This window comes from Solanum stenotomum, chromosome 11 (assembly GCF_019186545.1).
Source record: "Solanum stenotomum isolate F172 chromosome 11, ASM1918654v1, whole genome shotgun sequence".
NCBI lineage: Eukaryota > Viridiplantae > Streptophyta > Magnoliopsida > Solanales > Solanaceae > Solanum > Solanum stenotomum.
Genome location: NC_064292.1, coordinates 48569419 through 48588458, shown reverse-complemented (window position 1 = coordinate 48588458; position 19040 = coordinate 48569419). Strand labels below are relative to the sequence as shown.

Sequence of the window (19040 nt, the reverse complement as noted above, 5' to 3'; positions counted from 1 at the left end):
TAGGATTTCCGTCGATTCCAGCAGTTTTAGAATGTCGAAATGGGTCTATGAGAACTTACGAAGTCGAATTTGGAGTTAAAACGAAGATTTGAGGTCCTAAGTTGCAAAAATTGTGAAATTTTGATCAAGAATTGACTTTGGTCAACAAACGAGGTTCCGGTGCTCGAAATGGAATTCCGAGGGCACCGTTGGATTCAGGGGGTGATTCTAAGTTTAGAATGAATCTTGGTTGAATTTTTAGAGGCCCCGAGTGTGTTTCGAGTTTTTGAGTCTAAAGTTAGTTTCTTGACGCCTTATCGGATACCGGGTCAAGGAGACCTCAAATTCAAATTTCAACGATTTCATTGAGTCCAAAATGTCATTTTCAAGCTAGTAGCATATTTGGTTTGTGTTCGGGAAGTGCCAAATGTGTTTTGAGTGAGCTTTTAAGCTTCTTGGATGCTTTGACACTATTTCAGCAAATTGTGGCAACTAAAGGGTTCATTATTAGTTTTAAAGGTCGAAAAATTATTCCAAAGGTTTTGAAATTTTGAGCATGAATTATAGGACTTATCTGCAAATTTTGGTGTATTTTCGCTAACCCGAGATTGGACTTTTATCGCAAATAAGAAATAATTGTTTACCGAGTAGAAATGGTATTTGACTGGGCAAACGAGCATGAAATTGAGCTCCGATTGAACGAGCAGGTCCGTATCATTATTTAAGACATTTACAAAAAAGAATCGGGTCATTTCACTATCGTATGAGGAAATTACGGCCTTTTTAGTGAAAGATTAACTGCTGTTTTTCTGGTGCATAACAGCCATGTACTGTTATAAAAATCTCAGACTGTGTTCATTTGGTATTTTGAGCATATCGGGAGTTCTAGAGATCGGAATGGAGTGATTCTTACGGGTTTCTTCTTGAATTAATATGAGGGTTAGTATTCAATCTTCAATTCGACATTTTCTCATAATTTCTTTATCTGGTTTTTTTTCCTATCCGTAAATCTCTTGGGAAAAATTGGGGTTTTATCGATTTGGACTCCCTTTTTGATGAAAAAGGTATATTTACGATCCTTATGTTATGGGTAAACTGATTTTAACATAAAATTATTGATTCATCGATTATTTTCATCATATTAACCGCGTACAATTTGGACTTTCCCGGTAAAGTTAAAGTTTGATAAATTGAGAATTTCAAGGTCGATCTTAACTCCGTTTTTGATGAAATTTCATATTTGAACTTATCTAAGCATGGGTAAGATGTTTTTCAAGAGATATTTCATTTTCGAGTCGGGGTTTCGGATCCGAATATTTTAGGCTTCTTCAAGAACGTGGATTTTCCTTCAAATTGAGTTTGTGAATTGATTTCAACTCCGTTTTCAAATTGGTTTTCACCATTAGCTTCCAAATACTTTAAGGATCATTTTACATAAAAAATTTCCAGATTTGGGTATCGTTTTCCGGTATGAGACTTTTGGACCGTTTTGCCCTTTTTCCCTAAATTTCTTGATTTTGGTGTCATTGGACTCGAATTGTGATTGTGAATAATTGTTTGAATAGATTATCGTGATCCGGATTATACTCGGAAAGGAAAGGCTCAAGTCAAGTAACTTTTGGAGTTCGTTTTAAGGCAAGTGGCTTCCAAACTTTGTAAAACTCTTAGACTACGCATGACTACTTTCCTAATTGTGTTGGGGAGTAATGGGGATTGAGGATGGGTTTTATTTGTTGATTGAAATTGTTGTAAATGAAAGATGGGGAATAAAACGAGCTAAATGTGTTATATGTGACTTGAATTTGTTGAATAAGTCATGTGATAACTGATATTGAGGGGATAGAAGAGCATGAGTAGGCTATGATTGATACAGACATTGATGTTGAGACAGATGATGTGTAATACTATGATGTGGTCGTGATATGGTTGTGATTGAGACAGGTGATGTGTAATACTATGATGTGGTCGTGATATGGTTGTGATTGAGACAGGTGATGTGTAATACTATGATGTGGTCGTGATATGGTTGTGATTGAGACAGGTGATGTGTAATACTATGATGTGGTCGTGATATGGTTGTGATTGAGACAGATGATGTGTAATACTATGATGTGGTCGTGATATGGTTGTGATTGAGACAGGTGATGTGTAATACTATGATGTGGTCGTGATATGGTTGTGATTGAGACAGGTGATGTGTAATACTATGATGTGGTCGTGATATGGTTGTGATTGAGACAGGTGATGTGTAATACTATGATGTGGTCGTGATATGGTTGTGATTGAGACAGGTGATGTGTAATACTATGATGTGGTCGTGATATGGTTGTGATTGAGACAGGTGATGTGTAATACTATGATGTGGTCGTGATATGGTTGTGATTGAGACAGATGATGTGTAATACTATGATGTGATCGTGATATGATTGTGATTGATGACATGTGCATATTCATTATTCATCCCATGTGTGAACTATCTGTTGCATGAGTTCTGAGACACTGATATGAGGATGGATGGATATGAGACACAGTTGAGACTAGCTCCGGCTAGAGATATATGAGATGGACTAGCTCCGGCTAGCGATTTGGATGCCGATGGGATCTGGTTCCGGCGGTGATACATGGTCCATGTGTGGCCCCCATGGGTTCTGATTTGAGTATTCAGCGCGGACTGATTACGTCAACAGATGTGTATCGTAGGACAGACATGCATCACGACTACATGACATCATTATTGCATTTTGCATCGCATTTGCCTTATCTTTGTCTGTGATGTGTGGATTGTATCGGTTTACCCTTCTTATGTGGAATTTGATCTACTTGCTCTTATTTGTTGATCTGAGGTTGATGAGGATATACTGTTGGTTCTGGCTGTTGAATATGATCTGTTTAGTATAGGTTGGTTGGTTTGCTGCTAGATTGAAGTTTCGGTGGTTCGGTTGGGATTGAAAGGAGTTGTTTGTAGCTGCTAGTTTTGCTTAGTTTAGAGTTACTTGCGAGTACCTGTGGTTTTCGGTACTCACCCTTGCTTCTACACAATTGTGTAGGTTGACAGCTCTCTCTCAGATTCGGCTTAGTATTTTCTTTAGCAGATTGAGCTTCGGGACATACTCGAGAGGTAGCGGTTCATTCCAGACGTGCCCTTGAGTTATCTTTACTTTCAGTTTTGTTCTATTCGAGAACTATACTCTGAGACTTGTATATTTTTATTCGAATTCTGTATTTAGAGGTTTGTACATGTGACAACCAAATTCTGGGTAGTGTTGAGTCTTAATTAAAGTCTTCCGCTTATTTATTATCTTTTATTCTCGTATTTCTACTTCTCTATCGTTGTGGTTGGGTTAGGCTAACGTGTCCGGTGAGAAATGGACACGTGCCATCACATCCGGGTTTGGGGTGTGACATTAACATATCAAGAGAAAAACATATATTCTTTTCATATTTCATTATTAACATTAAATTAATTATTTTTGAAAATCTAAAATATCAATTAATATAAGTATTATGATAAAATTCTCATATCAATCATTATTCAGAAGACGTGCAAAATCCAAACTGAATAAGCAATCAAGAATGGAAGGTACAAAACCACAATCATTATTTAAAAAACATACAAAATTCAAATTGAATAAATAAACATGAACAAAAGGAGTATAAAACCAAGACCTTGTCTGAAATTTAACAAGTACTTGATCAAATTACATGTGAAAGGCAACATATTCAAGAATCAAGACCTTGGTACTTACAATGTAGTGTAGCACAATGCAAACATGAAATTCACACACACACACATAGCTAAGTGCTTGTTCAAAATTGGGCATCAAGTTTTGTCCTATATACACGATATATGTTCCCTATTTATGATGATGAATTGAAGAATAAATCTCATGAACAATTGATGTACTTTGCCATTATGTTTCCTCACTTTATTTTTATTTATTCATTTGAACTTGAAATAAAATAGCTAAATTTTATAATTTGTTTTTTTTTTTAATATTTAACAAGTACGTAAAAAATATATTATTTTAAAAATACATATATATAATTTAACAAATATTATAGATGTAAAGGTGGAGACGTGGGTAGAGTAAGAGTGGAGCGTGGGGATATGAAGGAGACAATTAATATAAAATGCTATTAATAAAACTCGATTTCCTTATTTCAACAAGAGAAACTATGCAAACTCAATTTCCTTTGCCTTCAAGAACCCAAAGTGAAGGTAGGAAAGATAAACAATTACATGAGAAATTTGAATTTGCAAGGTTGCTATACAATATTAGCAACAGGATCTGATTATTTTGGAGTAATGATTTTGTGGCCAATGTGTTATTAAAGGCATTGAAGAACTTGTTATTATAGAATGTGTTAATTTATGTTGTCATCTATGTACTGAGTTCTTTAACAACTATGCAAAAAGTGAGAGCGGAATAAAGTAAATCAATATATGATCTTTCACGTAGAAAAACTCATTATTTAGGAGAAAAAAAATCAGGATCTACCTTGTACAATTTTCCTCTTAAACTATTCAAAATTTGAGTTACAATCAAGGTTCATGGACCCTCAAAATGCTATTGTTGTACAGAGGAAGCCAATGAAACTATAAATCATTTGTTTGGAGTCGAAGACATTGCATGTATTCTTTGGAAATATTTCTCTAATGCTTGTGGAATCCTTCACAGCTCTAAAAAGAATGTCAGGGCTATAAGATTATTAGATGATGGTTGATCAAACCTGTCAACAAAGTTCATAAATCCCTTCTCCAAGGTGTAATTTCAAACATGAAGGTTTTAGAATTTCTATTCCTAGAATCATTGATCATATCTCCAACCTCCTCTATTTGATTATTAATTCACAATTTCCATAGCTTCCACTTTCACCTTCTATTATCAGTATCTCTCATCTCACATACAAATCACATTACACCAAAGCTAGAAATTAGAGTGGTGAAAGCGAAGAGACCAAACTATAATGAGCTAAAATTGAATGTAGATGGTTGTAGTAAAGGAAATCTTGAAAGAGCTGGAGGTGGAGGAGTTCTTAGGAACCATGCTGGACAAATGATTATGGCTTTCAGTGACTATATATTTTGGTTTTTGCTCAAATAATTCAGCTGAGGCTCTAGCTCTAAAGACTAGTCTAAGATGGTGTCTAGATCATGGTTTTCACAGAGTTACTGTTGAGTTTGACTCCCTCTTGATTATTCAGATAGTTAAAGGTATGATCAATCCCTTTTGACAAATCAAAGATGATATTAAACAGATTCAATCCATGAGTTCACGTGGTCATTTCTCTTTCATTCACACCTTCAGAGAAGGTAACACTATAGTTTATTTGCTCGCGACTATGACTGAACATTGCCAACACAACTACCTTATTCACCGAGGCTATAAATCTTCCTTCTAAGATTGCATCCACGTTGAAGAATGATGTAGTTGGCCTGCCCAACATTAGAGTTTGAGTGAAGAAGGGCAACTTTATATTCGACCCTGGCAAAAAAAAAAATTGTTGCTTATAATTCTATGAATTCTAGAATTATTTGTAAGCTTATGTGACGAGGAGCAACCCTCCTCCTTTTTCTTTCCTTTTATTTTGATAAGTTAGAGAGTAAGAATGTGCTCTCACTCCTAATTTTGTGATGCGGAGGTCGGGTTTCACCCCCTCCATGCTCCTTTGACTTGTTTATTGAATCTCTTTGGAGGGAATCTTCGAGAAAAAAAAGTTGCAATTTTAGATTACATCCAATCAAAGAACTAATCACAATATACCAAACCCCCTTTACAATTCTTCCTAATTGTAGCTTATTTTTCAACAAATGTACCCAGTTGAAAAAGTCCTTATAATTCAAAATAACCTGATACAAACTACTCCGAATGTATGAAAAGTTTATAAATAAAGTTCAATAAATCTAATTGAACAACTAGAATTGTGCTTTTCTCTCTTTATGTGATGATGTGTTCAACAACACTAAATTGATGTTTTATATAAGAGTATGATCGCTTATCGTTCTCCCAATTCAACATGAATTGTTTAATTAGTTATATCATGTAAAAATTCTATTACTTTACCCATTTTTCAGGTGAAATAAATTCGTTTTTTTAAACATAGTTCAAAAATAATTTAATTCAGGCAAATAATTTAAAATTTGTAATTTTAAATATACATTAATAAAAAGGTAAAGAATATAACAAGTAATATTCCCTTTTTTAAAGAGACATGATTAAAAAGTGAACTATCCAAACACCTCTTTCCCTTGCACGCTCAGTAGTCAGTACTCCACAAAATGGCCGGAGACCTGTTCGAAGATTTGCCTCCTCCGGCTGCGCCGCCATCTTCCGCCAATGGTAGCGCCGACGTCACTACTACGGAGACGTCGCCGGCACCACGACAATCTCTTCCTCCTCCTCCTGCTCCTGCTCTGAAGAGTGCCCTTAAACGTACTAAACCATCTGCAGAATCACAATCTGAAAGTAGGTCAATTTTCGTTGCTTAATGATCAAATAGGGTGTAAATGACTTGAATTTAAGTTTTTATACTTCGATTCTGGTTGTTTGGAGTTCCTTTTTTTTTTCTTTTAATATACATGCTTAAGAAGAAATAGGGAATACACAACTGGTTTGTGTAATTTGAGATGTGATGCTACCATTTGAGTTGTGGCCTCTGAGCTATATTCTTCTTTGGAGCTTTGAAAATTTAGTATGTTTTGATCTGCTTAGAGATTCCCTTTTAGGATTCATGATCCCTTCATTAGTGAGACTTTTTTTTCTGATACTCGCACTAACTCTACAGGATACCTGCTATATCCCATCAAGCATTTACCATGTAACTCTGTCCACTTAACATACAACAACAACATATAGAGAGGGTAGAGTGTACTGTGTACGTAGACCTTACCACTACCTTAGAGGTAAAGATGTTTCCAATAGACCTCCGGCTCAAGAAAAAACAGTCCTGAGTAGTATAGAGAAGAAATAATGAAAATGAAGAAAATACTAAGGCTAGAACATATCGGAAGAAATCACCTAGTGTTTTCGTCTCTGAACCTGAGACCTTAAGGTGCTCAATGCACTTTATTGACCACTTGGCGACACGATTGGGTGCTCATTAGTGAGATTTTTCATTGATGTTCACAAGTTTGATAGGTATATATAGTGATTTTCTGATAAATTCTTCATGTCAACTTTGGGTACTGACAAGAAAGTTGAAATTGGGAGCTAGAAAGGCTTCAACCTGAAACCATTCGTTGCGTTCTAACTTCTAGTGATAAAAGCTGAAGCAAATGAATCTATACAATTTCATCTTTTTGTGATTTAGTATTGGTATGAAATGGGCCATATAAAATTCGTATGGCCTACCCCAACTATTTTAGGATTGATGGATAATTCATGGATTTATGTATCCTCTTTCTGTTACACATATTCTAGCAATTCACTTTTTGAGCATTTGTCGCTTTCATTGTCCTCTAATTTGTTACTATTTGTTTGTTGTTGGATAGTCAATATTTGAGTTGGGTAAGGTATTGAGTAGCTGTTGTTGACTTGCAGCTTCTGCTCCTGAAAAACGTTTGAGGTTTAAAACAACCACCGATGCCTCGGAGACACAAGTTATTGAAGCCATGCAAAAAATAGCATCACATATAAAGAACACTTCAAAGTTTAGCAAGGCGTCAAAGCTTGCGATGCAGCTGATTCAGGCTGGCAGTGTGAAGCCTGCAACTGGTGACCATTTCTTTGCCATTCTTGAAGCTGCAATGTCATCACTCACCGCCTGTCATGAGCCTTCTGTACGAGCAGATTACCACGAGTTATTCACAGCTGCGCAAGATACAATTGAGGTGAGCAGTTCATCATTTGTTTACAAGTGTCTCTGTTGGACATCTTATGGTGGAACATATCTGATTATAGATTTTTCGCTTGCAGTGTCTTTCAAAGAAACAGCAAAATATGATAACTACATGGACCATGAGGGCTGTGGTGGCTAATGACCTCTTCACTGACGACAGTTTCGTGGTATGCTTTTGACTCATTTTATTTGCAGTGTAGAGTTCCGTTTTTATTTTGACAAGTCTATTCCGACAGATATGCAGTTCAGCAGTAAGTGTCATTAATTTTTATTCTGGAATTCAATCTACTACTTTGAAGGAACTCGTTTTGTTAAAAGTATTATGAAAACACTTTTGCGTGCAACTTTTCTTCTCAAAGATTCTTTGCGACATGATCTGCTGTTAGAGTATGATCAATGTGCCTAGTATTTAGTTCACCGAAGAGTTTTATAAAGCTTCTGCATTTCTCGACACAGTAACACAGTTGCTCTTGTTGGAACTAAGGAGTTCAAAGTTGCATGCGTGATTCAAAAGGAAGAGAATGTTAATCTCTCCAACTGCCTAAGCATGTAGTTTCACGAAGTTAGTTTACAAAGAGAAGTTGAGAACTAATAAGGTCCTGCTCACTATTTAGGTAAGAAAGGAAAGCTTTTAGGTAATCAGTCTGAATAAGGGAGCCTATGCAATCTTAGGTGGACCTATGTCAATCTCAATGCAATTCAACTGAGGCTTGGTGATGGCTTGCCCCTTGAGAGTGACAACATCATGATAACTTGGCTTATATTGAAACATTGAAAATAGAAGTATTACTGCTACATTTTGGAACTGAAAAAAATGTAGAATGGATTGCTACGAGACTAGTGATAGTGTGATTTTTTTTTTATAAAGTGTAGTAACATGTGATTTCACCTTATAACTTTTTACTTGGCTAGGCTGACTGCCAAGCGAGCTCTACAAGTTTGAGCTCGAACTTTAAAACAGCAGACACCCAGTTTAGTTAAGCTCAAGTTGCTTGTGAACCAGCTCAGCTTGGGTGCACTGTTTATCTGAAAGCTAGCCCTCCAAGCTGTCTTAGCTCAGAATGAGGGGCAATTGTTTACAACTCAATGCTAGGTTCACAGGAAGCATTTGTGAGGTGCGATTTGACCCTATAGCTAATCTAAAGGTTTTTATATTCAATCAATTTTTTAACGCAGAACAATTTCACATGTGTTTGTGGTAAAAAGAAAGAAAGAACACCAAACTCAGTACAAGTGACATTTTAATTGACCTTGCTAAAATATAAATAATCAACTGAACTTCTCATTTCTCACCATTGAATAACATTTTTGGCAAAGTGTACAACTAATTATAATGGTTAATGGCTTTGTTGGGATGTATATTTTTGTCAATTCAAGTTAACAAAAATTAAGATGAAAGAGTTGAAATGTTATGAGCCTAACTTATCACAGCAGGAGGGGCTTGGATGCAGGCATCTGAAAGAATTAAGGCTATACTTAGCAAGTTTCTGTGTTTCACACCAATAATTTTGAAAATGAATGTTTAAATTCCCTTCAAAAGTCAGTAACTAGATCTGAAACATATAATATACTGTTACCAGAACAAAAATTGATAAATTGCATCTTACCCTTTTGGTTTACTCCACATGCAAAAAAAGTGGATATCCACAAGTTATGATTGGCACCTTACAGGGAAGATGACTTTTCATCAAAAAAAAAAACCATACAGGGAAGATGACAACCTATTTGAAATTTAAAATTGCACCCTCTTCTCATAGTTGGCATGGCTCTCAGATACTATTACTCTTCCTGATTATGTGGTTAAACTGTGTATTATTTTCTTATGACAAAAACGACATCGTGGGATCTGGAAAACACAGATAACCTTGATTAGCATGTAAAACTCTTAATGCTCCAATGATTTTTGTGAACTGTTAAAAGATCAAATAATGGACATTTAATGACGGTCTAGGTTAAGACTTGAAGAAGAGGAATATTTTTAGATGTGGCATGTTTTTGTGGAAGAAACAGTATCAGATGCAATTTGGGAGTGTTCTGGCAATTTGTTTTCTACTGACTTATCTATAAAATAAAAAAGCCAAAAAAGAGCATGGGCAGTTATGAGCTGCCAGGAGTTGAAATAGCACCATAATATCCCTCAGGTCCAAATGAGGCTAAGAATGGTTGATGTTGGACAATCCTTATAAGTGGATTGACTTAAGTTGTTTTTTAAGTAAGGAAAATACAATTTTAGGAGTTATCTTCTGGTTAACTTCTTTTATTCTACTATTTTATATCTACGTCCTCTATCCCTATTTCTTGCAATAACTTTGATTTCCATGACACATCAGTCATTTTAGTGGATATTCAAACTTCTAACTGAAATGATTTCAGATTATCTCAATTTTTGTACTTTTGCAATTTGACTTGTTTCATGAGCAAATAATATTGTTCTGTGTAGACCAGTAGCTTAGAGAATTTAAGTACACTTTCTGACTCAGTACGACATTAATGTATTTGAACCTTTATCTATGAATGCTATATGCAGAGTGATTCACTTTAATTGTCATTGCTTTTCATTTTCGTCACTGAGAATTGTTAGCTTGATTTGAATGAATGTGAAATGCAGATTGTCCATGATCTTTTGCGGATAACCCAATTTTATTGTCTTCCATCACTCATTTAGGGATTTCTTTTTGACTGTGCCATACTCATTGCTAATTTAGGCAAGGAAATAGAGACAGGTTGTCTTCATCTGGTCAAATGACCAAGCACATGTGCAAGTTCCCTTTAGTTTTGATGGTTTGTTTTTTTTTTTTAATTTGATGAAGGGAATTTCGTTATATTGACATCAAAGAAGATGCATAGAAAACATTACAATAAAAAGGGAGATGTCTGCGTACAAAAATTTACAAGACAACTAAGAAGCAAATAAAATCCAGAAAAAGATCAGTACTTGTTACAGGGCTCTGCTTGAACCAACTGAATAAGTTAATTAAACAGCATCCTTTAATAGTATGGTTAGGAGTTGAAGTACATCAAAATACCTACGTCATTCTGAATGCACCAAAAAATAGCACCAGGCACCATTGACCTTATCTTTTGATGGATTTCCCAACTCTCCATGAACACCAGCTCTTATAAGCTTCCTTGATACTGTTTGGCATGACCCAGGCAAGTCCAAAAACTGAGAAAAACATAACTCCAAATGTTAGTTGCTACAGTACAATGCAGAAATAGATGCTTCACACCCTCAGATTCCATTTGACACATATAATACCTATGCACCATTTGAATTCTTCTGATGTTAAGATTGTCTTGAGTAAGACAGGCTTCATATAAGGTCTGTTAGTTTTGATGGTCTGTTAGTTTAGAGAGAAAGAGTTCTCACTTTTGGCTTAGTCTGAGGGATGTTATGGACCAAATTGCATCAAATGATGTATTTGAGAGACCATTTTGGTCTGTGTTGCTTAGATCATTCAGAATCCTTGCTGCACTTGTGTCGATCCGACACGATTTGAGTGTGTGTGGGTATGGGAGCCGCACTGAACTTGGTCAATCTAACTTGTGTGCTTTAAATACACCTATCTTAATAAGCATAGGTTGATCGGATACTTGATTTTTCTAAATTAAATATAATTGCTTACAAAAATATAATTGAACTAGCTTTACTTTAAAATTTCAATTACTTGTTGAAATATACATCTATTGGCCCTATCATAACACCTGATGAATCTAATTTCTAGATCCACACGTGTGTCGGGTGCCCACACCGTCCAAGCAACACAGAGTTGGGTCAAAATTTGCTACTATGCTGTGATTTGTCCTAAAATTTGTTTCCTCCATTTATCTCGAAGTATGACAATAATTTTTATCTTCTTCTTTTCTCTGCTTGGATACATTTCAGTTTTCAAAAGCAACAGGCAGAATTAAAGAAACAATTTCAAATCTTCCCGTTGCAACTAAAGATGATGATGGAGAAGAGGCTGCTGCTTTGATAGAAAAGACAGAAGCCGTGAATGAAGAAGCCGCCCAGACAGATAATAAGGAAGAGAGTGATCCATTTGGACTTGATGATTTGATTCCAAGCACATCAAAGAAAGATGACAGGTCAAAGGGGAAGAGGGTCACATCGACAAAAGCAAGAAAAGGACAAGAAGAAGAAGAAACCAAGAGATTCCTGAGATCACAGCGAGAAGCCTTGATTTCCTGCTTAGAAATTGCAGCTAATCGTTACAAAACCCCATGGTCAAGTATCTATTGACAATCTAATCCTTGTTATGTCTTTCAGCTAATTAAAATGTCGAATTCCCTATTATCTTGCAATTTCTCATAGGGTGTGACTTCTATTTGTCAGGTGCCAAACCTCTATTGACATCTTAGTCAAGCATGCCTTTGATAACATTTCAAGGTTCACCTCCCGACAGAGGGATGCTATCGAGAAACTTTGGGCTTCTGTCCGTGAACAGCAAGTTCGGAGGAAGCAAGGGAAATCTGTCTCTGGGAAACTTGATGTTAATGCTTTCGAGCATCTCCAGGAAAAATATGCAAATGAGAAGATCAGCATCCGTCGTGCTGTTGGAGGCAGTGGGGATCGAAAGTGTCAACAATGGCTTGGTTGATTTTATTACTCTTGTAACACAATCTTTGTAAGCAAGGTACGTCTGGTTGCAGAATTAGTCATTGTTAGTTATGATTGTATTTACTCTGAGAACGAATACTAAATATTTGAGAAGTACATGAATTCAAGAGTGCGAGTAAAAGTGAAATCCCACCAAACCTTTTCCTAATACACAGCCTTAAAGGTAGCGGGAGCTTACCATCTGAGCAACTTTCTTGTCAACCTTTTATTCGTTCCCGTTGTGTCTAAATGAAATATTACAATGTTGAAATTATTTAAATATTCCTATGACTTATGTCTGATGAATATTTCACGTTGACATAGCAAAACTCTATCATTCAAAGTGAATAAGCTGCTCATTATTCCCACTTTGATTTTTTCATAGGAAAATGGGAAATTATATAACCCTTAATTTTGCGATTTAGAGCAGACATATTTCGCATTAACAAAAGGATGCAATGCATACATACATTCATCATTTAACTAATGGTGCATATATACTTTATTCATCTAACAAATGGTGAATAATATTTCTCTAAAGGATACTTCTAATTAAACCAAACTCATTCAATAAAATTTACACAATCCAATGATCCATGAGCCGGTTCATTTGCTAGATGAACTTGAACCAAATCATATTCAACTATCCGATTGACATATATATCCAAATACAGTACACAAAAAAATTCTTAACAGGTTAATAGTTTACCCAATAAGAATATCGAGCAACACATCCCCACCCCCGATAAACCCTTAACTATAAAATTTCAATCCGTACACCAACTTCAATTTCCATCAGAGTCTATATCCAATTCCAACATAGCAGCAGCAGCAAACATTTTTGCTAGTCTTGCTGCATTTCCAATAAATTCAGTCCCCCATTCTTCTGTACTGAATTTGGACTGCATGCTTCAACTTCTTCGTCCACATTTGTCATTTTATCACCCATTTTCAAGAGCTCAAATTTCAATAAAAAACTAAGCAAATACGTACCAATCAAAGTTAAATTTCAATTATAACTTACAACTTCATTATCAAACCCCAATAATCAATTTGACTAACAACCAATTTTTTTGACAAGTCTAATTTTAATATGTACTATTGAGACTTTGTTCATTAAAACTTATTTAAACTAATTAAATGTTAGTGAAAATAAATATATTTAATGATTATACGTGCAAACAAATGATGTCTAACTAATATACAAAACGTGTGAGAACTTCACTCATATTAATTTCTTTATTTGTGAAATAATTTAATAGAATTAAGAAAATTGATCCGAGTTTATAATGAAAAAAATTAGATGGATTTGACCAACCTAGTAATCCTACTATAATTTCTGTCAATCTTTTAGGACAAATGAAGTAAATATAAAACTTAAAAAGCGTATCTGAACATGAAAATTGTGAGTATCTTAAAACATGCATATTAACTTAAAATAATATTTAACTATCAATATAAATCAAATTACTTTTTTGAATTCCTAAAAATTTCATAAATTTTATGGACGAACATATAGAGCAAAATGTCACTAAAAAGACATTTGGGGGAAAATGTGTAAAGTTCTAAATTAGTATGGGTAGCCATTGCAAAAAGACCAAAATTAAACCCTAAACCCTAATCCCCCAAATCACTCGCCTTCCCTATAAATCTNCCGGTCTCGCTGCATTTCCAATAAATTCAGTCTTCTGTACTGAATTTGGACTGCATTGCTTCGAGTAGCTTGAGCTATTGACTTCGCATTTGAAAACTGCTCATAGATTTCGAATTGAATGACGATAACTTGCAACAAAATCAATACCAGAATGAGCATGAATTGCCCAATTTTGTTCATCAATTCCAGCTTCTTTCAAATTACAAGCTCTAACCACATTAGCACCAAGTTTTGCAGGAGGTAATGTTCGATGAATCTCAAAACTCGATATCAGAATAGAAATACAAGCCTGTAAAAGCTTACAAGTAACAACTGGTATAACAACTTTGTTATTGTTGTCTTTGTAACCATACATAGAACCATTTCTTTTCACTTGAATTTCAAAGGCATTTATGTTTCCTAGAATCTTAATTTACACATATAGTCGTTATGAATTCAGCTACATCAATCGAAACTCTCTGTTTCGCCATTAAAACTCTTGTTTTTTTAAAAAAAAATAAAAATCCACTGCTGTTTTTTGCTGTAAATATGTGTTTCTTATGAGGAATGGGGTTTTATAAAATGCATGAATATAATTAATGTGTATGCCTCTTCATATACTGCATGAATACTAATCCCTTATGAGTTCTAGTTCATGAGTATTACTCTGATAGATTATTTTCCTATGTTGGTCAAATTCATAATTTCAAGGCTAATAATTTTCAAGGATAAAATAGGAAGAATGGTATTATTTATGTATTGGTTTTGTAAAATAACAAATATTAAAAGAACATTTAGTAAAAACGATATTTATTAAATAAAAAATAAGAACGATAGGTAAATAGGAACGAGTCACAAAACTCATTTTCATGAGCTCTCGTCCAAACACAGCTCTTCGTCCACATTTGTCATTTTATCACCCATTTTCAATAGCTCAAATTTCAATAAAAAACTAAGCAAATTCGTACCAATCAAAGTTAAATTTCAATTACAACTTTACAACTTCATTGTCAAACCCCAGTAACCAATTTGACTAACAACCAAATTTTTCGACAAATCTAATTTTAAAATGTATTATTTGGATCACGGTTGAGATTTTTTTTCATTAAGACATATTCAAACTAATTAAGTGGTTAAATCTTAATAAAAATAAATATATTTAATAGTCAAACCTTCCCTAAGTGTAAACAATGATATCGAACTAGTATAAATATAAAAAATAGAGTGTGAAATAATTTAATAAAATGAAGAAAATTGATTCGAGTTTATAATGAAAAAAATTTAGATGGATTGACCGACCTCCTAATCCTACTATAATTTCTGTCAATCTTTTAGGACAAATGAAGTAAATATAAAACTTAAAAAGCATATTTGAACATAAAAATTGCGAGTATTTAAAAAAATAATTTTCTTAAAATTAAAAGTATATTTAACCATGAACATAAATCAAAATTATTTTTCTGAATTCCTAAAAATTCATAATTAAAAAAAATCATAATTTTATGGATGAATTTGTTTTCAAGAATTCAACTCCGGAAAAAAATAAAAGTTTTGTACTAACATATAGAGCAAAATGTCACTTAAAACAACATTTGGGGGAAAATGTGTAAAGTTCTAAATTAGTATGGGTAGCCATAGCAAAAAGACCAAAATTAAATCCTAAACCCTAATCCCCCAAATCACTCGCCTTCCCTATAAATCTGATAAACCCTACGCCACTTCTCTTCAAGCCTGCAAAATTCTTCGTTTGCTTCTAAAGGTATGTAATTGTTCTTCTCTTTTCACCAAATTCATTACATTCAGCATCTTTTTTATAGTTAAAAAATAAGCACATATCGAAGGCTTCACAGTTAGAATTTGAGAAACCACTGTGGAGCTCAAAACTTGTGCAATATTGAAATGTTCATGTAACAATTAATCCTTATAAAGGTGTTCTCTTGATCTGCATTTTTGCAATTACTCAGGAGGGATTTGTTATGTGATGTACATTTTGTCTTTATCTTTTTTGAATTTTTGATTTTGATTCAAGGGATGTTGAGTAACAATGCACTCATTAGACCATTGTGAGTCGAGTAGTGACTTTGTGGATGTGTTATTTCTTCTTTTTTTTGTCACAAAGCAATGATGTTTTTGTGGTAAATGTGGGATCTTTTCCAGTGTAGGATGTTTTAGTTGTTATCAGTGGCATTAGGGAGTAATCTTTTGATTGATTTAGTGGTTTTTGTTGTTGAAACAATGAGCATGGTTGCTATTTTGTTTATCATCCAGCTATAAAGAGTGATAAAATTTGTACATTTTGTGTTTTTTCTTGGTTGAAATGTGTTTAATATTGTATCTGTGTTTCGGAAGCAACCTCTCTACCTTTGTAAGGTTGAGGTAAGGCTGCGTACACACCACCTTCACGGGATATGCAAATTCTGTGTTCTGTGTTTAATATGAAGACTGCAGCAGAAAAATTGCTAATTGTTATGCAAATTTTGTTCCCCAACTGTCGCACTAAATTATCTTTTACCTTGTGTGTGCATGTTATAAACCAGGTTTAGAAGTAGCAATGGCAAAAAATCCAAAGGTTTTCTTTGACATATTGATTGGCAAGGCCAAAGCTGGGAGAGTTGTAATGGAACTGTTTAAAGATAAGACTCCTAATACTGCTGAAAACTTTCGAGCTCTGTGTACTGGGGAGAAAGGGATTGGGCAGTTAGGGAAGCCATTACATTACAAGGGCTCGGGTTTTCATCGTATCATTCCACAGTTCATGTGCCAGGGTGGAGATTTCACCAGAGGAAATGGAACTGGTGGAGAATCTATATATGGTACCAAATTTGCTGATGAGAACTTCAATGTGATGCATACTATACCCGGCCTTCTTTCAATGGCAAATTCTGGACGAAACACCAATGGATCTCAATTCTTTATCACCACGGTAGCAACACCTTGGCTTGACGGTAAACATGTCGTATTTGGCAAGGTTGTAGATGGCTATAGTGTTGTTGAGGCAATGGAAAAGGTTGGTTCAGATAGTGGGAAAACATCATGCCCTGTTTTAATTGAAGATTGTGGTGAGATAACCGAGAACTAGTCCAAGGTGATAATGTAGTTTAGCAACACGTCATGGCATATTGGGTAACTGAGCTTTCTTCTTTAGGCTGTGCAAAAGTCATATATGCATGCTTTTTTTTCAACAAGCTGCTAGTACTTGTAAAGGATTTTGCTATGTTATGTAGTTCTATTGAATAAACTGGCGCAATGACATTATACTATGCTTCTTACCTCGATTGAATTTGTTCGATATGTTATATACATGAGCATGGGGAGATCATCCATATCATCTGTTTACTTGCTTTGTTCGAGATTGATTGTACAATTATTTAGACAAATGCACTAGTCAAGATTCACAAGAAAGAAATATGGTGTTCTTATTCAACAAATATGATCCAGTTTCACTTCAGCAGTACAAGTGAATTCTGAATTTGTACATTCTTGTTTCTTCTAAATATCAGTACTAGGCAATGCAAAAATGCTAATACAACATAATACCCAAAAATTTTGCCATTGACAGTATACAGCAATGGCTTCTTTACAGAATCCTAATCTTCATCGATTAGTTGCTCTTCATCTTCCCACCTTGGTGGCCTAACTACTAATAGCACCATTCCCAAGCTCTTTTCGACTCCCATTTCCTTCAACGTCAACCCTCTTTCCACAATCAATCCCTCATCACCGCTCCCATTGCCACCACTAAGCACCAAGTAAAACCCATCATCCACCACCACTTCCTTCCTTCCTCTATCAGCCACTACCAAAACTGGCTCTTCCTTGTACTTCCTCTTCTCCTTCCATGGCAAAAGCTTCCCACTCTTGAACGATACTGCAACTCCGCCTCTCTCTAATCCTGCAATTGGTTGCCATCCAGGCAACACCACCCATCTCCTCCAATCCTTCTCCACCTCCACTATACCAAAATCCCCCACACCATCACATTCCCATGGCGCTGCCTCCACCTCAAACTCCCTCTTCTCCGCCTTGCAAACAGGCAAAACCACTACTTTCGTAGACTCTGCTACCTCCCCTAACTTCATCCTCACCAAAGGCACTTTCACCTGCTCATCAATTACACTGTCTTTATCAACACCTTTTCCTTCTAGCACCTCTACAAGCACATTTCTAGCACTTTCAGTCTCCACAACTTCAAGTGCCTTCTCCATTGCCTCAACCCTCGATTCCTCAGCAGCTGCAGCAGCATGTTCCTGAGCTAGCCTAAAGAACCAGAAAGCCAAACAATCACCAGGAGAATCACCAGTAAACTTATCCCAACCATAATCGATTCGTCTTCGCGGGAAATCCTTCATCGCCCTAGCCAAATCCTGCGTTTGCTTCATATCAAACCCATTCCTCACCATAAATCTAGCAGCATCAACTCGTTGCTTACCACTAAGCAACCGAATTTCATACAGCAATTCAGCACCCCCAGTTTCAAAACACGACAGCGTTTCTTCATCCAAACCACACTCAACAAGATTGTCACGGACTTGAGCAGCAACCACCAATCGATTCTGTTCAACCCCAGTAATCCCAGTAATTTCCTCGAGTGTAGAAGGCGTAAACCCTTCACTGGTTAGCGAAGGTATCAAAGGGGCGTATTCATACCAAAGTCCAAGACGATTAGCGAGAACTTCGAGCTTGGAATTGATGTCAAGATTGCGGAATTTTGGTGGGAGAGGAGAAGGGGGTGGTCTAAATGGCTGATAAAGCTGTTGTTGTTGTGGTCCTTCTGTTGAATATTGTTGGTTTCTTTGACCTGAAGGAGGGATTATTAGTGCTGATATGGGTCTTGGAGTGAGATTTGGTTTGTGGGTTATGGTGGGTAGGGGGTGGGGATGACTAGGGAGAAATGGGGTTGAGAGAGACAAAGGTTTAGGGGAGTTTACAGTGAGAGAAAACATGGCTGAAGACTCTGTGGAGAAGTGTGAAGAGTGAGGAAGAAGAAGA

The 19040-nt window shown here is 35.6% G+C and overlaps 3 protein-coding genes across 4 annotated transcripts; 2 read left to right on the top strand and 1 right to left on the bottom strand.

Moving 5' to 3' along the window:
- The first annotated feature begins 6192 nt into the window (after window positions 1–6192).
- LOC125844791 (uncharacterized) lies at window positions 6193–12694 on the top strand. Of its 2 annotated transcripts, none has more exons than XM_049524124.1 (5): window positions 6193–6446; window positions 7521–7810; window positions 7896–7985; window positions 11705–12045; window positions 12155–12694. In XM_049524124.1, exons 1-5 carry the CDS (start codon window positions 6260–6262, stop codon window positions 12417–12419), a joined length of 1173 nt encoding a protein of 390 aa, XP_049380081.1. In that variant the 5' UTR covers window positions 6193–6259; the 3' UTR covers window positions 12420–12694. The 2 variants fall into 2 exon arrangements, with proteins under 2 accessions (XP_049380081.1, XP_049380082.1); XM_049524125.1 differs by having other exon boundaries at window positions 6215–6446; window positions 11705–12050.
- A 3002-nt stretch (window positions 12695–15696) lies between these two features.
- On the top strand, window positions 15697–17239 carry LOC125843812 (peptidyl-prolyl cis-trans isomerase CYP19-3-like). Its single transcript, XM_049523015.1, has 2 exons — window positions 15697–15810; window positions 16589–17239. The coding sequence occupies exon 2, from the start codon at window positions 16603–16605 to the stop codon at window positions 17128–17130; it is 528 nt and encodes a 175-aa protein (XP_049378972.1). The 5' UTR covers window positions 15697–15810; window positions 16589–16602; the 3' UTR covers window positions 17131–17239.
- Window positions 17240–17442: 203 nt separating this feature from the next.
- On the bottom strand, window positions 17443–19040 carry LOC125843810 (rubisco accumulation factor 1.1, chloroplastic-like). The gene has a single exon (XM_049523012.1). The coding sequence runs from the start codon at window positions 18992–18994 to the stop codon at window positions 17639–17641; it is 1356 nt and encodes a 451-aa protein (XP_049378969.1). The 5' UTR covers window positions 18995–19040; the 3' UTR covers window positions 17443–17638.